The sequence below is a fragment of the Stenella coeruleoalba genome, assembly GCF_951394435.1.
Source record: "Stenella coeruleoalba genome assembly, chromosome: 6".
Classification (NCBI taxonomy): domain Eukaryota; kingdom Metazoa; phylum Chordata; class Mammalia; order Artiodactyla; family Delphinidae; genus Stenella; species Stenella coeruleoalba.
This window is the reverse complement of record NC_137151.1, coordinates 109,054,405-109,081,784: the sequence shown is the minus strand read 5'-3', so window position 1 is coordinate 109,081,784 and position 27,380 is coordinate 109,054,405. Positions and strand designations below refer to the sequence as shown.

The following is a 27,380-nucleotide window of genomic DNA, read 5'->3' as shown; positions in this document are numbered from 1 at the left end:
GTTGCAGCATGAGGGATCTTTAGTTACGGCATGCGGGATCTTTAGTTGCAGCATGCGGGGTCTTTAGTTGCAGCAATGTGGGATCTTTAGTTGCAGCATGAGGGATCTTTAGTTATGGCACGCGGGATCTTTAGTTGCAGCATGCGGGCTAGAGCCCTGACCAGGGGTTGAACCCAGGCCCCCTGCATTGGGAGCACAGTCTTAACCACTGGACCACCAGGGAAGTCCCTTCTTTTATTTTCTTGACTAATCACACTGGCTGGGACCAGTATAATGGTATACGGAGTTGTGATAGTGGACATCCTTATCTTATTCCTCATCTCATGGAGAATGATTTCAATATTTTATCATTGAGAGGTTTACTGTACGGTTTTTATTAAGATTTTTATTTTATTAAAAATTTTTTTTGTTTTCATGAATATGAAACTTTTAACTTCTTTAAATTATAATTAAATTTTATTTTGGGTCAAAGTGATTACACACACACACACATATATATTTGTGTAATCAATTAACCTACCTACCTATATTTAACCTATCTACATACATATGTAAGATTTTTATGAGATTAAGGATATACCCTTCTATTTCTCGTTTTCAAAGTTTTTTAAAATCATGAATAGCTGTTGAATAGTGTTCTTTCCTGCATCTGTCTAGATTGATTTTTCTCCTTATATGTTGTGTGAATTGAATCCATTAGTTTTCAAGTGTTGAATCAATCTTGTATTTTTGCAGTAAACCCAAATTAGATATGACCTATTATCATTCTTATATAGCACTAGATTTGACTTGCTTATTTTGTCTGGCAGTTTTACATTAACATTCCCGGGAGAGATTAGCACCTGGTTTTCCTTTCTGGTGATATCTTTGATAGTTTTGGTGGCTGGGTTATACTGCTTCAAAAGTGAATTGAGGGACTTCCCTGGTGGTCCAGTGGTTAAGACTCCATGCTCTCAATGCAGGGGGCCCGGGTTTGATCCCTGGTCAGAGAACTAGATCCCGCATGCCACAACTAAGAGCCCGCATGCCGCAACTAAAGATCCCGTGTGCCACAACTAAGACCTGGTGCAGCCAAATAAATATATATATTTTAAAGAAGTGAATTGAGATCTGTTCCCCTTTTCTATAGTTTCTGGAAGTTTATGATACTGGTGACTCTAAGATATAAATGATGTCCCTTTTTCCATTAAAAAAATATTTTATTTTTGGCTGCATCACGTCTTAGTTGTGGCACACGGACTTCAGAGCACGCGGGCTCTCTAGTTGTGGCATGTGGGCTTAGTTGCCCCGTAGCATGAGGGATCTTAGTTCCCCAACCAGGGATCGAACCTGCGTCCCTGCATTGGAAGGCAGATTCTTAACCACTGGACCACCAGGGAAGTCCCTCTTTTTTCATTTCTAATGTTGAGGTTTTTTTCCTGATCAGTCTATGGGTTTATCAGTTTTACTGTTTTTGAGGGAATGACTTTTGGCTTCACTGATTTTCCTTATTGTACATCTGTTTTCTATTTCATTGCTTTTTTTTTTTCTGCATTCTTCCTTCTACCTTTTGAATTTGCTATTCTTTCCCAGTTTCTTGACGTGAAAACTTAGATCACTGACTTCAGCCTTTCTTTTGTAATGTGTGAGTTTAAAGTTATATATTTTAGTGCTTTACCTGTATACCACAGGTTTTGATATGGCATATCTTTATTACCAGTTAATTTTTTTTATTTCCTTTGTGCTTTTTTTTCTGTGACCAGTGGGTTATTTAGAACTCTACTGCCTGTTTTATAAACAGTTAGGGACTTTCCAGTTGTTGTTGTTGTTGTTGTTTTTCCCTAGCTTAATCCCACTGTGTTCAGAGAACACTGTATTATTTTCAATTATTCTGGAAATTTCCTGAGGCTTACTTGATGGTCCAGCTATGATCAATTTTGGAAAAAGCTTTTGGTGCTATTAAAAATATGTATACTGTTGGTTCAGTGACAATGTTCTATATATGTCAGTTAAGCTAGGATTGTGTTGTTCAACTTACCTATTATATCTGGTTTTAAAATAAATGTATTATTAAAAAAATTTAAATTCCACAACATTCTGGAAAGAACAATCTCATTTCATTCTATTCTCTGACACAATATGAAAATGTGGTTTCCTATTTTAAATGTTTTCCTTGGACTTTTGATAGCAATTAACTTTGTGTATTCCCCCTCTCCCCCTCATACTTTCCCAGCCTTTGAGCAGCAGGAATAGTGAGCAAGGGAATCATACATATAGCTAGTAAGGAAGCTCTGAAGGCTACCAATGCCTCTCCTTGCCCTGTTCCATCATTGAAATGAAGACCCTCAACCCTTGGAAAAAAGAAGCTGGAAGCAGAGGTTGGCTCTCGCCCATTAAGAGCCAGGAACAGGGATGGAAACAACTCTGGAGATGTGCTCTAACTCTTGAACCCTGGAAGGAAATGAATATTAAAGTCTTTGATAAAATGTTTCAAGCTTTACCTCTTCATTTATAGAAGTCTCTCCCACACTAGTACTGTTCTGGCTACTACAGCCAGGAATGAGGTTCTGTCCCAGCAAGAGATACTTTGTCAGAAAAAGGGCACCATCTCAGCCTTGCAAACAGCTTTTATACATCAGTAATCTTCTCCCAAAGAACCTATCTAGAAAGGAACCATCACTGCCCTCTTGGCAGTGTGTGTGTGTTGTTCAACAGAGGTAGAGGCAAGGTTGATGAGGATCATCTGACCACAGTGCCTAGATACCTCGATATTGACAAAATAAAATCTCCAGTTTAAAAGAAAAATTATTGTTACAAAAACAGAAGCATGTTTTATTTCAATCCTGTTGATGGAGTGAGGATGGAACACAGAAAATGCGGGGCGGGGGAGGGGTCCTCTTTATACACACAGGACATCAGGATCAACTACAAGGAACAATACCCATTTCCACCCCTCCCCGCAACTCCTACCTGGGGTCCAAGGCCAGCTGAGAATAGATGGTACAAGAATTAAGATACTATTGGCACAGTACAATGGCCAATGCACCGAAAGATGCAGAAGAGAATTTTTCAGGGAGCAAGGCCTGGCCCTCAGCTGCTTCCCCAGAGGAGGGGGAATGAGAAAACTTTGGCTCAGAAGGAAGGCGGTTGGCAAAAATCAGGATTACCCTAGCTGGACTTTCCAGGTCAAAACTATGGGCTGAAGGGAGTCAAGACATTTATCCAGTCCATGCTGTTCTCTGATTTCTCCAAGACCTCTTCTCTTCAGGCTTGAGATTAGTGAGAGCTGGCCTGGTTCTCCTCTTCATTTTGGAAAGCAGGGGAATAAGTGCTTATCCGACCCTTTCTACATCTAGGCTACTTAATTACTACTTTCTTGGCTCTAAAGAGACAGAAGCCAACTAACAAGCCGGCTCCCTTTGTGAAAGTCGGCTTGAAAGAGCCCTTGGGTTGGCAAACTGCCTCTGCAAAGGTTTCTCTGAGCCTGCCCCTTATAAACCCTCCCCAAATGTATTCAGGGACACCTTCAATCATGTGAGATGTGGGCCAAAAATACTTGGTCTCTCTCTAGTTGGGTTAATAATCCCATCTTTGACTGGAGATGGGGATTAGAGACAGAGAAAGCAGGTGACGGCAGGGGGAAGGACTGGGGGAAAGCAAGGCAGTTTACACTGCAGATTCAAGCCTCTGGATTGTGAATAGAGTCACCTAAAGCTCCAGAGCAGGAAGGGGGATTCTCTGACACAATATGAAAATGTGTAAAATATTTTAGTGGCAACCCTGTAATTCCCATAGACCAAAGGGGAATGTGTCAAAAAAAAAAAAAAAAAAAAAGACGGAATAAGTGAGGAAGCAGAGTCCAGCCCTCTATCTTAAATCTGAATAAAATTAACTCATTCAGCTAATACTGCTTCAAGTACAATCACGAAGACAGATGGAACTGTAGATTCACACTAGGGCAAAGAATAGGATCAAGTAGCCTATCATCTTAAGCACAGACACCTCCCTTTTAAAAGTCATCTAGAAAATATCTTTGAGGACTTGAACTGAAGGTGACGTCCACCATCTCCTCTCCTCCCCCAATACAATACCCTTCCAGGACAGCCTGATGAATTAAGACGTCTGTTTTAAGTTTAATAGGAGGGAAGTGAAGAAGGGAAAAGCACGGAGATTTGGAAATGCTAGCAGCTAAAGCCAAAAGCAAGGTTAAGGTCCTTATGGCATCCAGAACTAGGGGTAAAAGAATGCGAAAGAGAAGGGAAACAGGTGGTGGGTTCCTGCTGTCCTTTGGCTTTATATCCTTCCCCTGCCTCCCATTCCTCCCAACAGCTCATGCAGCTACTGGCCTGCTAGAGGGGATGTAATGCCCAGACCAACTTTTTATTGAGCTTACGCATCTAACAGACTTGTAAACGGTACCAACTGACAAAGTTTTGCTGAATATTACAGCTTGTGTCCACTAAATACACCTCTCTCTGAGATTAAAAACAAAAAACCAAAGTAAACAAATACTGAGAGAGAGGATGAAGAGACATATCTTGAGTCTTCCAGGAAGGCAAAATAAGAAAACGCCACATGGCTTGGTCCCAGGTGTTCACCATGCCTAGAGTGCTGCTGCTGTCACCACTGTCTCCCCTCCCTGCCAGTGGCTGGGTAGAGGTGAGGGAGAACGATCATCTTGGGCATGCTGCAAATACAGCATTTGCTGGTGTTGACACCCTCCTTGGCTGTGGTGGCAGAACACTGTGTCAGGAGCCCGTTTCCTGGGAGTAGCAGAAGGAGCCCAGGTCCTCAAGGCAGCCTGATGGCAGCTCATACACCTCAGCAGGGGTACCGTGCCCCTTTTCTCCAGTGCAGTTCAGCATTGAGGTCGTCTATTCCCAGTCGGCGATAAAACCTGAGCTGTATTCCTCGCAGGTTCCCCCTCCCTTCCCCAACTTGGGGGAGTAGTGGGAGGGGACGGGGGAGGATCACTGAGGGGGCAGGGGGATACCCCGGGGATCGGTGACCTGGCCCTCTTGCAGGTTCTTCACGAGTTGTGCAAGCCAGCGTTTAGTGGTGGTGTCATCTTTTAGCACCTGGGCGAAGGTCGTGTCCTTCAGCTGGTCAGGGAGGCACTGCCTCAGTGCTTCACGTGCCCTACATCAGAAATAAACAAACCGACCAGGGAGACCAAACAAATAAACCCATATCTGGGGGACAGGGAAGAGCCCTTTTCTTAGATATAAATACATAGAATCCTGGGAATCTATGGTTCTGTCAAGGTACTTTAAGAAGCCATTAAAATTCTTTAAAGCTTATGTTAGGCATAGGCTCAGATTGCTCCAGGATCTGTTGTCTGCAAACATTTTCAGAATGATGCCCCAATGTAGAATTTTGTGACAAAGCAAATGGAATAAAATGGTGCAATAATTTACTTCAATTCAAACTGCTTTCTGATTTATTACAGTAAACATTGTCATAATACTCATGTTGGAAATATATGGATTATATAGTAAATGAAATATTCCAAAATCAGTACATTAACAGGGGATATGACCTCACTCATAGTATGATAAATTAATGAACTTTAAACTGATATAAATTTGTGTCTTTCCAAAAACAGCTTCAGCTTTATAGTTAAAACCCTTAATAAGAGATGAGCAGTAAAAACAAATCTATGGTAACATTATTATCAGATGAACTTTTAAATGTTTCATTTACTTTAAAATATGACCAGTAAAAGTCGAATCTGAAAACTCAAAAAGGTAAATGTTAACTATTTATAAGGCTGTTTTTTAAGAAAAGTTATAGCTTTTGTACTCAGCCTAGTTTCTTTGTACAAGGAGAGTTTTAAATAAACATATTTTCAAACTTTGGTGAAAACAGGAACCACTAAAGAACAAGACAAAATGGTCAAAGAAATAGTTAGGGCTTAAATAACCTCAGTGGCAGGAGGCTGAGTTCACATTAAATCAAGTTATCCTCATTCCTAAGAACACAGAAATCAACCCATTATGTGGTTTAGCAGAATCTGAGCAAGTGGCTTTCAGCATGAATTATGGATTTACAAAGCAAAAGGTCAAATATTTCTAAAACGCATTGTATCTACAATGTATGATTTCTGGCAGAAAGATTACGAACATAGGGAGATAAAACAATTAGCTCAAGGACTTTACAGGAAGAGAACTGGAAATGTAATTCAAGAGCCCTCTGGGCCTGTTCCTTTCTTAAGAGACCTTTGAAAGTATACTTTTCTTTCTGACCACCTGGAGTAGCAACAGAAAGCTCAAACCACAGGAGTAATGTATCATAAGATTCACTGTCTGAACTCTCTGGAATTTTAGAGTAGGGTACGGAGTTCCAGTGGGGAGATAAAACTCTGATGGATTTTTAAATTCAGTACTTCAGATTTTAAAAGGAATTAATCAAGGTCTGTCTCAGACAAGCTAAATATAGTTTTATCCCTTCCCTGTCCTAAAGACATAGGAGCTACCCCATGAGATGGGGCAACTGCTCACTAGAGTATTTCCCCTGAAATACTCACCAGAGTATTTAAGTCCTATAAATCCTATAAATGTTTACCTGGGATTATCTGAGAGTCGAAGGTAACATCTTACTACATGCTTCAGCAAACGGGCGGAAGGCTCTTTGGATAGCTGCAGGACCATCTTACCCTGTTTCCCCCAAAACAAGGTGGGATAGGAAAAAAACACACAAAACACAAAATAATCCTAGTTGATATCAGAGAGCAGATATTGCAAGAACAGTTATACAAGATTCCACAGTTGTTATTTCTAGTTGGGAGACTGAAGCAGCTCAGTATCGACTGCAAAGCGACTAAGCTGTGTGATCAGAAGCAGTTTCAAAGAAGGCAAATGAAAGAACTCACCAAGATCATGGCAACATGGGAGAAACGCTCATACGTCTGACATATATAAGCCAAACCAGTGTCATCTAAGAGGATCTTCTGGAGGATAAATGTGGCAACCTGGAGTAAAACAAAATTAAGGAGTCCAAAACGTTGCTCAGACTTGTCTTCCAACTGTCTGTTTTTCTCCCAGGAATAACCATAAGCAGAAAACTAAGCAAATACCCTTGCATTCTATATAACTTACTTGACGAGACACGCATAGTACAAAAAAATTAATAAATATTACCATATTGGACATTTACTATGTGCTGGAATTTCTCCTTAAGCCATAACATGCCTTATCTTATTTTCACAACAAACCTATGAGGTAGGTACCATTGTTATTCTCATTTTACATAAAAGGTAGGTAATTATCAGAGTCTTAAAAACAGAGAGACTGTCTGTTACTGAACACCTACTATGTGCCAGGTATAACTGTTGATCAATAACTTGCCAGGTTAAGGTCCCAAGTGACAAAGCTACTAACTCAGAGTTGAGATCAAACCTAGTTAAACACAGAGCCTCTTCCCTTTTCCATGGGCCAAGATGATTTTAGCAATTCAGCTATGCCTCATCTCTTCCGAATGAGTTAGGTAAATCTTTTCTTATTCTTAAAAGATCTTAAAGAAAATAAGACTTTTAAGCCTCCCTTCGAAAATTGTTCCAACAGTAATAAAGAATATACTCACTTTAAGCTCATTAACTCTTACATAGATGGGATTAAAAAAATACTAGTTTAATTCAAGTCAAATGATTATTATAATGATTCTCTTCCTCAGCTGCTCTGCAGAAACAACTGTGGGAATTGTTTTATTTTACTATTTTACTGGGGTATAACATTGTGGTTGGCTAAATAATGGCCCCCAAAGATATCTAGGTCCTAATCACCAAACCCTGGGGATGCTACTTTATATGGCAAAAGGGACTTTACAGATGTGATTAAGTTAAGAATCTTAGGGGAAGATTAATCATCTTGGATTATCCAGGTGGGCCCTAAATATAATCATCACAAGTGTCCTTAAAGAGGAAAGTGGAGGGAGATTTGACAATAGAGGAGAAGGTGATGTGACAGAAGCAGAGAGAGATTTGAACATGCTACACTGCTGGCTTTGAAGATGGAAGAGGGGGCAGTGAGCCAAGAAATGCAATTCTAAAAGCTGGAAAAGTCAAGGAAAGGGACTCTCTCCTAGAGCTTCCAGAGGGAATGTTGCCCTTACTGGCACCCTGACTTTAGTTTTAGCTTGGTTAAACTGATGTACGGTTGCTGGCTTCCAGAACTGTAAGAGAATAAATTTGTGGTGTTTTAAGCCACCAAGCTTGTGGCAATCTGTTATAGCAGCAATAAGAAACTAATACAAACATATACACAGTAAAATATGTAAAGTGCACTAATCTTAAGTGTATCTTAATTTTTACATCCTACACATCTGTGAACCACAACCAGATTAAAATACAGAACATTAGGAGGTTGGGATTAACACATACACAATATTAAATATAAAATAGATAACCAACAAGGACCAACTGTATAGCACAGGGAACTATACTCAATATCTTGTAATAACCTATAATGGAAGAGAATGTAAAAAAAGAAAAAAAAAAATAAGAATCACTTTGCGGTACACCCGAAACTAACACAACATTGTAAATCAACTATATTTCAATAAAAATGAAATAAAATAAAAATTTTAAATAAAATAAAATACAGAACATTTCCAGCACCCCAGAAGATTCCCTTGTGCCTTTTCCCAGTCAATATCCTTCCCTGAGAGGTAATCACTATTCTGATTTATCCTCACTGACTGTTCTTGCCTGATCTTGAATTTCACATACATATATGAGTCATATGGTATGAACTCATATATATCTGGCTTCTTTCACTTGACATAATATCAGCCACATTGCATGTATCAGCAGTTCATGCTTCTTAACTATTGTGTAGTTTATTTTGTAACTATACTACAATTTACCCTGCATAGTAAAAATGCTATAAATACTCCTATATATGTTTTGATGCCCATGAGAGCTTTTTTTTTTTTTTTGCCATGCTGTGTGGCTTGTGGGATCTTAGTTCTCTGCCCAGAGATCAAACCTGGGCCCTTGGCAGTGAAAGCGTGGAGTCGTAACCACTGGCCCGCCAGGGAATTCCCGAGAGCTCATTTTTCTTGGGTATACATTTTTGGGTGATAGGGTAGGTTTATGTTTATAGTGGATACTGCCAAACAGCTTTCCAAAATAACAGCTTTCCAAAATAACTTATACTATACACTCACCCAGGGGGATTTAAAAAAAAACACAAATGTCCATACTTTATCACCCTGCAGAACGGTTCAGTAGGTCAGATAAGGGACCTGGACATTGATGTTTTAAAAACACTTCACAGGGACTTCTCTGGTGGTCCAGTGGTTAAGAATCAACCTTCCAATGCAGGGGATACGGGTTCGATCCCTGGTCGGGGAAGTAAGATCCCACATGCCGCGGGGCAACTAACCCCAGGTGCTGCCACTACTGAGCCCACGTGCCACAACTAGAGAGAAGCCCGCTCGCTGCAACAAAAGAGCCTGTGTGCCGCAACTAAGACCCAACACAGCCAAAAAAAACCCCAAAGAATCAAAAACACTTCACAGGTGATCATGCCACACAGCTCTGACTGAGAACCTCTGCTCTACTGGGTGTCTACTATGGCAAGACGTTTGACTAAGCATCGTACATAAAAAGTGAACACAACGAGGTGTCTGCTTGCATGGAGCAAAAGAAGAAAGACTTGCCAGGAAGTGACTATAAACCATAAAACGTAGGATAGGAAAAGTATTCTACTTGAAGCGTAGTAAAGGTCAATGGGAACATCTACACATCAAGGATGAATTAATTCTAGTAATGGGCAAGGAATGTAAATAGGGGAGGGATCATTAGGATGGGGGTTCCTGGAAGAAATGTCACTAAAGAAGCAATGAATCTTTTTCTGTCCCAGCCATAAGAAGCCAACTTGAAAAAACCCTATTCATAGGCAACTATGAATAAAAAATGACAGAATACAGTTGTAACCATTCCAATCCGGTCCCGGAAAGCCACTGAAATTAACAAAAGGAATAAAATTAAGGGACAAATGAGAGAAGAAAAGCATGAATAGGGACTTCCCTGGTGACGCAGTGGTTAAGAATCCGCCTGCCAATGCAGGGGACATGGGTTCGAGCCCTGGTCCGGGAAGATCCCACATGCTGCGGAGCAACTAAGTCCGGGAGACACAACTACTGAGCCTGTGCTCTAGAGCCCATGAGCCACAACTACCGAAGCCTGCGCACCTAGATCCCGTGCTCCACAGCAAGAGAAGCCACTGCAATGTGAAGCCCGTGCACTGCAACGAAGGGTAGCCCCTGCTCACCGCAACTAGAGAAAGCCTGTGCACAGCAATGAAGACTCAATGCAGCCATAAATAAATAAATAAATAAATAAATAAATTTATTTATTTAAAAAACAAAGAAAAAGGAAAAGCATGAACATAGATCACATGTCACTTATTCTTTGTGTGTTAGTAGAAAATTGAAGACAGAGGTTTAAATCCTCCCTAACACACAAACCTTAGATGGCAGGCTGGGTGGAAAAGTATTCAGAGGTAAAATACTTGACTTAAAAGCTGCCAACTTCAGCTCATAACATCTCTCTTTCCATCCATTATTTTTAAACAAATGGCAATCTTGGATAAAAAGACGCCCACAGGGAAACTTCTATTGAGACATACCCTACACAGGGGTAACAAGTAATACTTATCTGCATTTTCAAGGAAATTGAAGAGAATGTGGACTTTAAAGAACATTTTAAAAAATTCAAAGAACATAAAAAATTCAAAGAAGAGCTGAAAGGACATGAGAAGTGAGAGGCAGAGACTAGAGGAAAAAAATTAATACAAAATTAAACTGCTACATGTATACACGGAATACTTCTGGAAGGATTCTACAAGAAAGTAGTAATACTGGTTACCACTGGAGAGAAGAACTGAGAGGCTATGGTAGGAGACTTCCATTTGTTTGTATACCCATTTGTAGTAGCATTTGAATTTTTACTTTATTTGTATTGTGAATTCGAAACAAAAAAAATTTAAATCATTACATCTACTTATGTCCAACTCAGCAATAAGTATTTACCAAATTAAAAATTAGAGTGACTAGTCTAGTCAATGTGACTAGATACACTTTGGAAGCAGAAGTAAGATATTGCTAAAAATAGTCAGCAACATGGAAAAGTAGCCTTGAGAAAAATCACGATATGAAATTAAAGACAGAAAGTAGAGAGGGAAAAAATATATATTTGAAAAATAGACAATACAGCATAACTGATGTTGCTGAAGCAAGAGGCCAAAACAAATCAAAGGGAAAACTATAAAATTAACCAAAAAAGAGACACAAAGAGTAGGCTCTTCCAGAAAAGAAATCTGATATAAGATTATCAAATGATGGACTTCCCTGGTGGTCCAGTGGTTAAGAATCCGCCTGCCAAGGCAGGGGACATAGGTTCAATTCCTGGTCTGGGAAGATCCCACATGCTGTGGGGTAACTAAGCCTGTGTGCCACAACTACTGAGCCTGTGCTCTAGAGCCCATGAGCCACAACTACTGAGCCCACGTGCCATAACTACTGAAGCCCGCACACCTAGAGCCCGTGCTCCACAACGAGAAGCCACCACAATGAGAAGCCCACACACTGCAACAAAGAATAGCCCCTGCTCGCCACAACTAGAGAAAGCCTGCGCACAGCAACGAAGACCCAGCGCAGCCAAAAGAAAAAAAAATTATCAAATGAACTTAAAAATTATAAAAGAAGCTTATAGATACCACACAGAAAAAGCAAGTTCACCATGAAAGAAAAATATTAGGCTGACCCAAGATTTCACTACAACATTCAATACCGGAAGACAACAGGGCTATGGCAATGGAGTTCTGAGAGGGAAAATAAGAGGTTAAGAATTTATACCAGTCACATTATCATCCATGGTTAAAGTGCAAAGTAGGGAGAAGCTCAAGTATATATACACTTGATTATGCATAAAAAAATGTCTGGAATAATACACCTGTGTAGTGAGAAGTGGGTTCAGATGAAAGGGAGAAATTTAGTGTTTTAACATGATATTCTTCTGACGGGTCTGGGTTTTAAAATTATCATTATATAACAATTTTTATTTAAAAGAGAAAAAACATTCATGAAAGTTTCAAAAAACCTGAAGAGAGGCAGAAAATGATAATCATGAAGAAGTAGCCCAAGAGTCAACAATATAGAATCTAATTAAGATAAAAACACACACCGTTTTAGAAAGTTCACTTCCAGATTCCATAATGCGCAAACACAAAGGGATAATTTCTGTTGTCAGTAAAAAGTTGATTACTTCCTGCTCATCTGTTTTCACCAGGGCCCCTAAAGAAAATATGGACAAACAAAATTATTTCAGAGTCAGGGTTTCCAACTAAAATTGTTCATCCAGCTAGTTGTAGAACTTAACATACAACACAAACTGTGGTTTATTAAAAAAAAAAAAAAAGAGGAAGAAAAGCACAGGTTGACTGTTATCAGTCAACACTAAAAGATCAGGTACCAAGTTTGGTCTACCATATAGTTAGCATCTGTTTAGCTATCTAAATAATTTTTCTATCACTCTTGGTAGGCATTCATACAATAATATCACCATCTCTTCTCCATATACCTTAGGTAAGAGAAAAGAATTCTACATCAGTATTAAAGCACATTCCCAGGTAGCAAAGAAAGGATGTCAGTCTGAATCCTACTTAAGTCACAATAGGCATAAACAAACATTACTTCCTGGTTATTCAATTGCCCTCTTTTCCCAAAGAGCACAAACACTGTAGGGCATACCTAAACAAGAAACACACACACCTGGATTCCAATTCTGGTTCCACAACTAGTTTACCTAAGTTTGACAAAGTTACCTTCCCTTTGCAAGCCTCTGTTTCTTTATAAAATAAGAGTTGGACCAATGACTTCTAAAATTCATCCCAATTCTATTACTCTGTTGGTTTCTAAACTTACACCACTGACCGGGTGTCAGACACAGTTCACTGATATCCTCTCCATTCTGCATATAGGGAGGCAGAGTCCCATTAAACAAATGACTGTTCCTTGAGCTGCCCAACGCATCACTAGCTTTTATATGAAAGGCCTTAGTTAACTGGACCCGTAATAACTAAAGTCAATCACTTCAGGAGAGAGTAATATCATTTACTTTAACCAGAACTGACAATCTACAAATGCTACATCTCTAAACAGCACATACCATAATTTACTAACATGGCCTGCTGCAGATGGCAGATTATTATCTCACTTAGATTTTTTACATGTAGGTCTAAAGTCCATTTTGTTAATTTTGTATAGAGTACAAGGTATAGATCATGGTTCATTGCTTTACATATGGATATCCAATTGTTCCAGCACGATTTACTGAAAAAGACTATCCTTTCTTCACTAAATTCTCTTTGCAGCTTTGTCAAAAATCCAATTGACCATAATTGTGTGCGTCTATCTCTGTACTCTCCATTCTGCTCTACAAGTCTATCTTTTCTCCAATACCACACTGTCTTGACTCTGTAGTTTTCCAGTAGGTCTGGAAATCAGGTAGTATATGTCTTCCAACTTTATCCTTCTTTTTAAAAAATGCATATTCTAGTTCATTTGTCTTTCCAGATAAAATTTTAGGATCACCTTGTCAATTTCTATAAAAAAAATCCTACTGGGATTTTGTTAGAATTGCTCTAAATCTATATATCATCTGGGGGAGAACGACATCTTAACGACATCTTAACGATAAACCAATTGATGAATATGGTGTATCTCTGCATTTATTTAGGTTTTGATTTCTTTTGTCCTTGTTGTATAGTTTTTAGCTATAGACTATGCACATATTTTGTAAGACTTACACCCAAGTTTTTCACGTTTTGGTGAAATTTCAATCTCTAACTGTTTAGTGCAAGCACACAAAAATGTAATTGATTTTTGTATAATAACTCTATAACTTACAACCTTGTTAAACTCACTAGTTCTAGTAGCTTTTTTCTGTAGATTCTTCAAGACTTTTCAATGCAGTTAATCATGTTGTATGTGAACACAGTTTTCTTTTTCCTTTTTTTAAAAAAATTTTTTATTGAAGTATAGTTTCTGTACAATACTGTGCAAGTTACAGGTATACAATATAGTGATTCACAATTTTTAAAGATTATACTCCATTTATAGCTATAAAATGTAGCCAATATTTTATTTTTTCCTTTCTAATTTGTATGTCCTTTATTTTTTTTCTCTTGCCTTACTGCACCGGTAAGGATAACCAGGATGAGAATGAATAAGACTGGTGAGAATGAACATCCTTGCCTTGTTTTCAATCTTAGGGGGACAACATTCAGTTCTTCACATTAACTATGATCTTAACTGAAGGGTTTTGTTTTTGTTTTTGTACTTTATCAGGTTGAGAAAGTTCCCCTCTATTCCTGCTTTGCTGGAGTTTTTATCACGAATGGATACTGAATTCTGTCAAAGGCTGTTTTTATAAACTACAGAGAAGATCACATGATTTTTCATCTCTAGTCTGTGGATACGGTCAATCATAATGGCTGATTTTTGAAAGTTGAACCAGAATGATTTCCTGGGATAAAACCCACATGGTCATTATGATCCTTTTTACATGTTGTTGGATTTGATTTGTTACCATTTTGTTGAGAATTTCTGCATCTGTGTTCATGAGGGATACTGGTCTATAGTCTTTTTACTTCTTTTTCTGTTTTTATTATCAGAGTAATGCTGCCCTCACCAAGAGTTGAGAAGCCTCCTCTCCATGTTATGGAAAAGTTTTTAACAGAATTTGTGTTATTTCTTCTTTAAGTTTTTGGTAGAATTAACCAGTTGAAACCATCTGGGCCTAGAGTTTTCTATGTTGGAAGGTTTTTAACTACAAAAACTATTCAGCTTATCTCTTTTTTTTTTTTTGAGTGCACTCTGCCAGACCGTATTTTCAAAGAATTTGTGCATTTCACCTAGGTTGTCAAATTTATGGACAAAGAGTTATTAGCAGTATTATCTTATTATCTTTTTAATTGTCTGTAGAGTCTTTTATAATGCACCCCCTTTCATTTATGGTATTTGTAACTTGTGCCTTCTCTTTTTTTTTTATCAGTCTGTCTGGATAGAGGTTTATTAATTTTATTGAATTTTTTCAATAAAAAATTGGGGTGGATGAAATGGGTGAAGGTGGTTAAAAGGTATAAACGTCCAGTTATAAGATAAATAAGTCCCAGGGGTATAATGTACAGCATGATGACCACAGTAACAATACAGTATTGTATGTTTGAAAGCTTCTAAGAGAAATCCTAAAAAGAGAGATCGTAAAAAGTTCTCATCACAAGGAAAAACAATGTTGCCTAGGTGTGATGATGGATGTTAACTAAACTTACTGTACTGATCATTTTGCAATATATACATATACCAAATCATGTTGTATACCAAAAACGAATACAATGTTATATGTCAATTATATCTCAAAAAACAAAACAAAAAAACACTGCTTTTGGTTTCACTGATTTTATGTATTGATTTTCTTTTCATATTTTCATTGATATCTAGTCTTTATTATTTCCTTCCTTCTGTTTGCTCTGGTTTAATTTGCTCCTTTTTCTAGTTTCTTAAAGAAAAGCTTAGCTCACTGATTGAAGACCTCTCTTTCTTTCTAGTATAAGCATTTAATGCTACTAATTTCCCTCTAAGCCCTACTTTAAGCTGCATCCTATAAATTTTGATACGTTGTATTTTTACTTTTACTCAGTTTCAAGTATTTTCTAATCTATGTTACGTATCACTTCATTTATATTCAAACTTGTCTGATAACCCTTGAACTGCAGGAAAAAGTCTAGGCCCAAACATTCATCTTCTGCTTGTACTCTCAATGACTTGGGAGAAACTGAGTTTCTAAAAATACATGCAAGGGTAGACAACTGGCTTAATACCGTCCAAGTACTGTTTCCACCCACCACCACAGTCAACATTTACCCTAACAACACATAAGTGCATCATCCAACCACAGTAGTAAAAAAAACAGCAGAAGTAGGATGATTTGAATTAGAATAATGAATACAAGTGTTTTCTTTTGGCTGGAATCATGTTGATGTTTTAAATCCTACACGAGACGTTTTTATATCTTACAAGCTGGAAAGAATATATTGGGAAAAAAGTTTCTAATTACAGTACCACTTGGGAGAAGATGTAAAAAACAATAACATTCATTTGGAGTATGAGATAACAGTTACTTCTTAAAAGTAGAATAAAATGTTCCTGAGAAATACCAAACTTTTAAATTATACTTCCTGATTCATGGTTTATAAACATAAGGATGTGAACACAGGTTGAACATAAAAATAATAACCAAACAAAACAAAGTTTGTATAACTAATGTTCTTATTATTTGGTTAGTATGTCGAGCAAAAACTATGAGAAAAAGACACTGAAAAAAGGAAGGGCAATTTAGGAAAGAAATCTTCTTGAATGTATTTACATTTCACAAATCTAAAGATTTTACTACCTAGGAGTCTAAGATCTGAAATAGCTGATACAGCGTTTTAGACACATCTCCCATAATAAATGTACATGGAAACATTAATTTGAGCATGCAAAAATTCAACGAGCTAAAACAGAAAGTAAATCCCTGGAATTATGGGAGAACAGCTCAGAAGTGACAAAGATGAAAAATCAAACCAAGAAACAAACTCAAATTCTTACTCCTGTAATAATAATCTTTTGGTTAACACTCTTGTTCTTTACTTTCCCTACAATTATTAAACATTTCTACATACACACTGAATTTAATCCCAAATGTTGGGTCTTACAGCCTTATTAACAATACTCAGAATGGTACTTGGTAAGAGCAATAATGTTCTGATATTCATTTATTAGTAAAAACTAATTTATTAGACTCAACCCCGAAGACACAAATGAATAACTGGTGAACAAAAGCTACAAAAGAACAGACAAAACACCTAAGACCACTATTATGAATGATGATGATCCCAGGCTTGCGAAACGATCCTAATAACTTACCAATAACTCCAAGACTGGTTAGCCGAAGATACTCAAAGGGACGTGTTTTGCTGACAGTGTGCAAAAAGGGGTACAAAAAAAGTGGGATGTGTGCTGCAAGAAATGCTGACCTAAAAGAAAAAAATAATCACATTCAGAGCCCAGAGTTAATTTCTAAGGATTCTGAACATTCCCAGGTGGTTAATTCTATAAGGCCTATAACACTGCTTGACCAAGGAATCTCTAGGAAAGACTGTTACTGGTCATTAGTCTAGACCAGTGGTTCTCAGTTGGGGTGATTTTGCCCCCTCAGGGGCAATGTCTGGATATATTTTTGGTTGTCATACTGAAGGGATTGACATCCACTGGGCAGAGGCCAGGATGCTGCTAATCCTACAATGCACAGGACAGTCCCCTCTTATCCCCCTCCTCCCACCGCAAAGACTTAATCCAGCCCAAAATGTCAATAGTGTCAAGGCTTCAAACCCTAGCCTAGACCAATGGTTAAGAGAACGCACAATTTTCCCTGTATTCAGTACCAAGTACTTTAAAAACTGATAAAATATCCAACTGCAAGTTTTAAAAAATAGATCATAAAATGCACTTAAGGGCCCAAGAGATTCTCCTAGATGCCCTCCCTCATCTAGTTTATGGGTCAACAGTAATATTCACAGGTAGGAGCTGAGAAAAACTTATATACCAAGACAAAAAAATAAAGCAGCCATTATCAAGGTTTATCTGTTATGCTTAAATACTCTTTTTTGGTTAGAGCTTTCAGATACACTAAGTATCCTAAAAACATTTCAATCTGCAGCTAATATGTTCAGCAACTAATATGGAATCAGTCTATTACTTTATATAATTTATAATTATAACTTACAGGAGAGCCAACACCCAAAAATTTTAAGAAAGTACTCTTGCATTTTTAAGTACTTAAAAGTAATTTTCTTAGCAATGTTTCTAAAGTTCCGAAAGGTCAGTGCCAGCCTAGCACTCAGATTTTATAAGGAAAACCTGACAAAGAGAGGAAAGGCTTTAATAAAATGACTATTAAGTGCTTTAAGGCCATAAAAGTCACAAAGCAGATTCCTGAACAGAATCTCCCCTTTCTTAATTCGTCAGATATAGCAGGAAGGCAAAAGTGTCTCAATTTGAAAGTCAATTCTCATTTATTACAGAGGCTGCCTAAAATCCTGTGTTAAAAAAGATTCTGAAGCCAAATCTGGCTTACTATGTGAGAAAAAAGTGCTGAGTCCAAATACTAACTGAACTCCTACTAAATGCCATGCACTGTGCCTCATGCGTGGCACAGTGATGCCTACCATGGATTCAGGAGGGAGAAGTAGCTGTATGCCTGACCTTTCCTGAGAGGTGACCACCAATCCTTTAAAGTTCCTTGCTACCAATGGGTAAAAAGTAAATAAGACAATGGAATACTATTCAGACTTAAAAAGGAAGGAAATTCTGACATATGCTATAATATGGATGAACCTTGAGGATATTATGGTGAGTAAAATAAGCCAATCACAAAAAGACAAATACTATAAGATTCCATTTATAACGAGGTACTCAGAATAGTCAAAATCATAGACGGAAAGTAGAATGGTAGTTGCCAGGGCCTGGGGGGCAGGGGAATGGGGAGTTATTGTTTAATGCGTATAGAGTTTAAGTTTTACAGGATGAACAGAATTATGGAAATGGATGGTGGTGATGATGGCACATTATGAATGTATTTAATACTACTGAACTGTATACTTTAAAATGGTTCAAATGATAAATTTTACATTATTTATATTTTACCATAATTTGAAAAGGCAAAAAATTAATTATATAAGAACATGTTAAACAATACCATATTGTTACTACACTAAAATCTGGTGAATTAGAGACCAGAAATTCTTGAGGAAAAAAAAAGTAAAAGAAGAGTCCCAAAGATCCACACCCACACACGTGCACCCTACTGCATGACCCTCCTCTCATCATTCAGAAGTTAGGACCACATTCAACACAAACCTCTACCCACACACTCATTCAAAGTATTTACCTGGTTTCTGGGTGTGATGCTACACATTGCAATAATGCCAGAGCGTTGCAAACTCTGTTAGACTGGTGTGCTGTCAAGGTGGGTGGGTTGATAGATGGATAAATATTTACAATTTCCTAAAAATGGAAATCAGCACCAGATGAACAAGGAAAAACTTTAATTCCCATGGTATGAAAGCAAATAACTTTAATTCCACGTATCCTATAAGAAGCGAACCATTAAAAGAGGGGGAAGAAATAAACAATACTCCTATCTTTTCATCATAAATATACCTGACTGAGACTATCTGAGACATTTCTACATATATCTCTAGGAAGACCTCTATGGAGGCAACTGTGGTCAACCATACTTCCTCCTATATCCTGCATCATCTGTTGAGGCTTTCACTTGAGGGACTCATATTTATAATCCCCCCTTTTGTCAACACCCTACTTTTAGTTGCAGTGATGAGATAGCTAGCCAGAAAGTGTTAGTAAATCAACCACAGTGACTCACAAAAAAGTTTCTCCTTGGTCAGGTAGCAACGGCAAAAGGGGGAGATAAGAACATGGGTATATGTGTGGGGATATGTACAAACAGCAGGGAATATATGTATTCTCCGCCGAAAGGCAATGATTTGCTGAACACAATTCCATTTATCTTAATTGTAAAACTTTTACACAGAAAATGTTCCTATAAGAAAGATTAGTTTCTTGGGTACGTGTTGTAGGGACAGAATATGAATTTACTTAATAGATTTAAAAAATTGATCTAATTATTGGGAATTATGGACAATATTTTAAAGGATGATCATTCTATCTTGGTTCTTAGGACTATACTGTATCAATTTATTCCCCACAAATGACCGTTCTGGTCAGAACCAAATTTCAGTTATTTATTCTTCAATGTACAAGAATACCCACCTTTAATCCTACAGCTGTTATACCTTTATCTTAACATTTTCTTTCCCCAGGATATACCTTTCAGTTCTTATACCTTCCTTTCCATCCCCCCCACCATGTAGTAAATATTATTTTGTAGCACTCTTAAAGTTGTGTTTCTCAAAGTGTAGCTCTTACACCATGTACATTGGAATCACCTGGGTGTGGGGGAGCTGCCTGTTAAAAATAGATTTTTCATCTTAGACTAAATATATCAAATCTCTTGGGTAGGATCCAAGAACCTGCACTTTAACAAGTACCTTAGACTTTTCTAAAACAGATTCTTACAAATGCTAACATTAAAAAATATATATACATTCTGGGACTTCCCTGGTGGTCTACTGGTTAAGGCTCCGTGCTCTCAATGCAGGGGGCCCGGGTACGATCCCTGGTCGGGGAACTAAGATCCCACATACTGCAACTAAGCCCGCGCACTGCAGCTACTGAGCCTGCATGCTCTAGAGCCCATGCACCGCGAGTAGAAAAGCCCGCATGCCACAACAAAAAGCCCACGTGCTGCAATGAAGACCCAGTGCGGTCAAAATAAATAAATAAACTAATTAAAAAAATAAAATTTAGGACTTCCCTGATGGCGCAGTGGTTAAGAATCCGCCTGCCCAGTGCAGCGGACATGGGTTCGATCCCTGGTCCAGTAAGATCCCACATGCCACGGAGCAACTAAGCCCGTGCACCACAACTACTGAGCCTGCATGCCACAACTACTGAAGCCTGCACGCCTAGAGCCCGTGCTCTGCAACGAGAAGCCACCGCAATAAGAAGCCTGTGCACTTCAATGAAGAGTAGCTCCCGCTCACCGCAACTAGAGAAAGCCCCCGCGCAGCAATGAAGACCCAACGCAGCCAAAAATAAATGAATAAATAAATTTATATTAAAAAAATAAAGTTTTAAAAAATAATAAAAAGAAAAAAACCATCCTACCAAAGTTTTCATAATCATTTGGGCAAAGGCAGAGAGATACAAGTGTGATAAACAGGAATGACATGCAACTCATGGATATATACCCACCTGTAAAAGTGCTGCAATAGTACCAAATGAATGCCACAGCATGGGTGCAAGGTCAGGAACAGATTCTCTCTTTTTACTTAACTCCAGCAAAGCATTTTCCCTTGTCTCAGGACTGGACAGCTCATTGATCCACTGATAGATCTTTTCTCTATCCACCTGAGCCAGTGCAGTAGGCACAGGCTTCAAGTGAAAACAAGAAAGTAAACGTGAGTTTCATTAGAGTCAAATCAAGTCTTACTCTGCAGTAGCCTTTGGAGGGAACATATTTTTTGTAAATACTAGGGGAGCTTTTCTAAATACATATACTTGATGTAAATGAATTAAATCTATCAAAATCTGAAAGGCACACACTCTTTAATAATTCCATGTTTAGAAATTTATCCTACAGGTCTACTTGGGCTGTACTGAAGATATACCAGAATATTTACTGCTGCACTATTTTAAAAGCAGAAAACTTGAAGTCTATCAACATCTATCAATAAGGAACTGGTTAAATATACAGGAGTACATTTTTATATGGAATACTACATAGCCCCTTAAAAAAGAGTTAGCTCTATACTGTGCTGATACTAAATAAGAAAAAAAAAAAAAAACCAAAAAGGGTGCAGAACAGCATATACGCTTCCATTAACACACACATATATTCTTATATATTTATATACAACATTTCTAGAAGTACACATAAGAAATTGTTAACAGTAGTTACCTCTAAGGTTGGAATCTATATGGGAGACCTACTTGTCATTGTATACAATAAAATCTTCTGCATATAGTTTAAACTCTTTTTTTTAACCATGTGCCTATGATGGTTTTTGAAAGAAAAAGCCCTCCCCCACATTGCTCTTCCTTCCCCAGTAATTCCAGCATCCCCCTCCATGAAGCAGAAAATCTATGTAATTTGGAAAAACTCCCCCCTCTAATGATTCTTATACATATTGTACCTCCACCCCTCAGAGATTCATTCATTCCATACTCGTGTAGGGACTATATAAACAGACATGCTTTCTTTATTGTGCTAAAGAATCTCAATATTCCAAAAAATTTGAGCACTTCTATAATTCTTCACATTTGTCAAATAGGCTTGTTACCTTGGTTAAGTCCCTTAACTATTCTTATCTGGAAGATAAGACGGGAAACTAGAAAAATGATAACCATTGCTATTTCTGGCTCTAAAGTCCTAACAAATTCATGGTGATTTCCATCCCTAGCCCAATATTTTCTCACTTAATTTCCCCCCAAACCATGAGGAATTATAGGGTAGGTAGACAGAAAAAAGGGATCTACACTTGCAGATGAAACTACTAATGCTCAGAGGAATTAACTTGCTCAATTCACCCAAGTACAAAAGTTGCATATTCCAATCTTTCTTGAACCATATTACACCAGCTTCTCACACTATGCACATGTTCCCACTACACCTTAGTGTGATAGAATGATGACCTACCCATTGCACAGATATAAAAATAAGGAACAAAAAGGAAAACTGTGTTTGCTGAAGAACAGAATGAAGTCTAAGATGGACTTTGAGTAGTAGTCACATTTACTCAAGCTGAACAATTGCCTTCTATAAATGGAAGCTTGATTAGAAGCTTTTAGTTTAACGTTTATCATTTCTCTTGCTTGCTAGAATGAACCACAAGGTGTTCTGCTAAACAGACTAAAATACCATGTAATTTAAGTCCTCTTTAAGTGCCTCAGAGTAATCTGCTAAAAGTTGCTTTGTAATTCCCATCAGTGATGTACCTCAAGAAAACATAGGCTCCTAAATGATGCAGAAGGAATAGTTTTCCTGCCCTCCGCTCCCAACAGCAAAAACAGTATGGTCCAAGCACTTGACTTTTCTATGTTACCACAGATAGGCCCTTGACTTTAAAAATTATTTTTGGAAATGTAATTCCCACCAGAAGATAGGATATGTTTACATTTAGAGTATTACATCACCTTAAAAGCTCAGTAGAAACAAGGGCTAAAATTTTAGCTTTGGGTTTCCTGCCCACAGTCTCTTGGATGACCCACAATCCTAAAGAGGGCCCCACAGACAATGCTCCAGCAATATAGTGTCTATCCTGATTAGTCATTACTCATTCCTAGAGGCCTGTCATCCAGACACCACCATCAGTAGACTCCATCACCCTCTCTAAAGCCAATTTGTGACTTGTACCCAGCACCCTGTACCCTATCCTGTCCTGGGGAACCCTAGGTGAACAACGCCAGGCTGCACTGGTAGACACCAGTCAGCATATTGTGGCTTCTGAACACCAGGTCCTATCTCCACATATGACGTTTCCAGAGCTGGCTTGACTACAGCAGAGGAGATCGTGCCCCTGGAGTGGTGCTGGCACTCTGGAGGGTCAATATCTGGTGCCTACTTGGGTCCCTAAGGCCATGACAACCTGCTGCCAGTAATACTCCAACTTCTGCAGCCTCCATTGGACTTTAGTTCTAAGAGAGCTATGGACGTCAGGTAGGTGGTAATGTGGCCCTCAGGTATAAGCTTAGAGATGAGTTCTGCAGCCACTCTAACAACCAGAAGGCAGTTAGGGCAGTTTGGTACCAGGAAATATCTGAGGTAGGGACCCTCCTTTTCATCACCCCTGATGAATTTTGCCCCAAATTTAATAGGAGGAGTTAGTTTAAACCCACTGAATACCTATTTGTTATCGGATGAATACAATTATTTCTTAAAATAAAAGTGAGAGCTCACATACATAGTGCTTACTCTGTCAGGCACTGTCTTAAATAAATACTTGTCATTACCACCCTCATTTCATAGATGAGAAAACTGAGACGTTATTTAAAAGTTAAGTGGCAAAGCCTAGGATTTGAATTCAGGTAGTCTGGCAGCAGAGTCCATACTCTTAACTGCCTTGCTAATGCTGCTTCTCACTTGCCTGAAAGATTAGGTCTGATCTAAACACAACTTTCCAAAAAACTATTTCCTGTGACCTAGACAAAAGAAATAGGAAATATATAAAAATCTCAGACAAAAATTAAAATGTTACTGCTGTTAGTTCAGCAGAATCTGAAAAACAATCAACACCCATGAACAATATCATTGATACTAAGAGAAATTCTCTACTTATTGAGATTATGAGGTACTTAATAACCATCATTTTAATGGGAAAAGTCAGTGAAATAGTTTGACATAGTTCCCTATGTCAAATCATGGCTCAGATGGGCATAATTCAGCTAGTGATAACCACCAACACACACAAACACACACACACACCCCTTCCCTACCAACATTAACAAGTAATTTTATAACACACAAGGAAAGTTAGTTATTTTGGAGAATAAAAGGAAGTATTTTTGCTCTTTTTTTTTTTTTGGCCGTGCTGCTTGCCTTGAAGGATCTTGGAACCCGGGCCCCGGCAGTGAAAGCGCCGAGTCCTAACCACTGGACCGCCCGGGAATTCCCATATATTTACATTTTGAATTACGCACTGATTTCTATATTAACTTATATTACCAGACGACTGATAAAATACTTTGGACTTCATCCCTGAATAAAGCCCCAAAGCACAACTCCAGCATCTTACTAGATCTTGATGGTAATAAAAACCCCAAATGCATCTGACTCTCCTTCTGAATCCCAAAGATCGTTTAGGCACACCTGTCACAAAAATGTTAGAATCTGAAAATTGATGCCTTCCTAAAAGGGAGTGGGAAGTAAAAGAGGGGGTGGGTAGATGAGGAAAAAGAGGGAACTGTACTGTACTTTTATTTATTTATTTATTATTATTATTTTTTTTTTTTTGCAGTACGCGGGCCTCTCACTGTTGTGGCCTCTCCCGTTGCGGAGCACAGGCTCCGGACGCGCAGGCTCAGCGGCCATGGCTCACGGGCCCAGCCGCTCCGCTGCATGTGGGATCTTCCCTGATCGGGGCACAAACCCGTGTCCCCTGCATCAGCAGGTGGACTCTCAACCACTGCGCCACCAGGGAAGCCCTATTTATTTATTTTTTAAAATTAATTAATTTATTTATTGGCTGTGTTTGGTGCTTGTTGCTGCACACAGGCTTTCTCTAGTTGCGGCGAGCCGGGGCTACTCTTTGTTGTGGTGCGCAGGCTTCTCATTGTGGTGGCTTCTCTTGTTGCGGAGCACGGGCTCTAGGTGCGAGAGCTTCAGCAGTTGTGGCACGCGGGCTTGGCTCCAGAGCGCAGGGTCAGTACTTGTGGCACAGGGGCTTAGTTGCTCCGCGGCATGTGGGATCTTCCCAGACCAGGGATCAAACCTGTGTTCTCTGCATTGGCAGGCGGATTCTTAACCACTGTGCCACCAGGGAAGTCCCTGTATTGTACTTTTAAAAAGCATGGTTTCATTGAATGATCACAGCACCGTGGTTATAATCCTCATTTTACAACTGATGGAACTATGAGTAAACGGTGGGCAGACTTCCTCCTCCTCCAATTCTCTATTTAAAGATTACCTCTAAAGATTCCTAGTTCAATTGCTATAATTCTTTAAATTTATAATTTACTAATACATTTCTGAGGCTGTGGCTGATACAATCTACCAGCACACACCGTCCAGTGGTAGAGAAGCAAATTTATCTGATTTCCCTTTTGGAAACTACCTAACTTAAACACATTAACAATAACAGCAGGATACTACCACAAAAGCAGAGGGTAGCATTTCTTGAATTGAAATCTCTGGATCTTTTCCTCAGAAAAATACACAATTTCAAACTGTTTTGCACATAATTTATTTTTACCTAAAATTTATACATAATTTCAGGGAACTCACAGATCCTGCCTGTACCCCTTTTACAGACCTAGAATTAAGAACATGTTGTCAAGTTTAAGAATAAGAAAGACCTTGGGAATTCCCTGGTGATCCAGTGTTTAGGACTCTGACCTTCCACTGCAGGGGGCCCGGGTTTGATCCAGGGATCGGGGAACTAAAATCCTGCAGGCCGTGTGTGGTGCAGCCAAAAAAGAATTAAAAATAATAAGAAAGGGCTTCCCTGGTGGCGCAGTGGTTGAGTTGAGCCTGCGCGTCCGGAGCCTGTGCTCCGCAAGGGGAGAGGCCACAGCGGTGAGAGGCCCGCGTACCACCAAAAAAAAAAAAAAAAAAAAAAAAAAGACCTTGATTTGCAAGTAACTACACAAGTACATAACTGGAATGCACACTGGATTGGGAGCTAGAAGTGGCTTCAAAACAGTTTTGCCATTTTTACCATTGTGTGACCTAGAATAAATCATTTACTTTTCTAAGCCTCCATTTTATCATTGGTTATATGAGGGAACTAAATTAATTATCAAAGTCTCAGCTCTAAAATCTCAAAAATTTCTTTCTTTAGTTACAAGTGAGAGACTAAACTAACTGGCTACAAAAAAAATCAGTTTGGGCTTCCTGGTGGCGCAGTGGTTGAGAGTCCGCCTGCCGATGCAGGGGACGCGGGTTCGTGCCCCGGTCCGGGAAGATCTCACATGCCGCGGAGCGGCTGGGCCCGTGAGCCATGGCCGCTGAGCCTGCGCGTCCGGAGCCTGTGCTCCGCAACGGGAGAGGCCACAACAGTGAGAGGCCCGCGTACCGCAAAAAAAAAAAAAAAATCAATTTTACTGAGGTACAATTTGCATACAACACAACTTTTAAGTGCACCCATTTTAGTGTACATTTCAATGAATTTTGAGAAACCTATATACCCAAGTAACCACCACCACAATCAAGATACATTACTGGACATTCCATTATCCCCCCCAAATTCTCTATACTCCTTTCAGAAAACCCCACACCCAGCCCTCTACTATAGACTAGGTTTGATTTTTTCTAAGAACTTTTAATAGGAGGCAATGTTTACTGAAATACTATGTGCCAGTCACTGTGGATTACCTCAAATTATTCTCAAAATTCTAAGAGGAAACAGGTTCAGGGAGGTTTAATATACTGAAGTTTACACAAGCAAGTATATGGCAGAATTACATTGAAACTCTAGTCTACTCTCTAGAATCAGTGAGTCCTACTTTGTCTATAGGACTGAAATCACAAATATTCCTCCAAGTTGAAGAAATTATTTAAGAACCCAATACAGAAGTTTAAGTTTGATATTCTGTTACAGTTGGATTTGAGTAAATAGTGGGTTCAATTAACATACCCAGAGGCAAAGTCATTTATGAGAAGTCTGATTTGAACTATTAGTTATCAGCCTCAACACTTCCAACATCAAAAACAAGACCAATTACATGTAACTATATACTTTTAGCTATAACCTACTTAGAGTCAGTGGTCCTTTCCTTTTAACAGATGTGTTAAAAAATGTCTGTACTATCAACTAGGAGGGACTCATTCTCCTCCTTCCTGTTTATTGGTTTGTATGTGGAAAATGTATTTCAAGTAACATTTTTCTTTCAGTGAAGCTTAAGACATTTATCAAAGTGAGTCACCAATGGTTAACTCCAAGTGTCACTAACACAGGGTACTGATAGTTGGTCTTCCACTTCTGAAAAATCTTAACAGA

General features: G+C 38.6%; 1 protein-coding gene across 1 annotated transcript in view; it reads right to left on the bottom strand.

The window, feature by feature from the left end:
* Positions 1-1,121: 1,121 nt before the first annotated feature.
* The window catches only part of CNOT9 (CCR4-NOT transcription complex subunit 9), a 29,751-nt gene continuing 3,492 nt past the window's right edge, over positions 1,122-27,380 (bottom strand). Inside the window, exons 2-8 of the mRNA XM_079925047.1 lie at positions 20,920-21,099; positions 18,974-19,089; positions 16,951-17,060; positions 12,167-12,276; positions 6,851-6,949; positions 6,544-6,635; positions 1,122-5,118 (exon numbers count right to left, since the gene is read on the bottom strand). Coding sequence (XP_079781173.1) covers positions 4,950-5,118; positions 6,544-6,635; positions 6,851-6,949; positions 12,167-12,276; positions 16,951-17,060; positions 18,974-19,089; positions 20,920-21,099 — 876 coding nt within the window. The 3' untranslated portion in view covers positions 1,122-4,949. The remainder of the gene's footprint in view (positions 5,119-6,543; positions 6,636-6,850; positions 6,950-12,166; positions 12,277-16,950; positions 17,061-18,973; positions 19,090-20,919; positions 21,100-27,380) is intronic.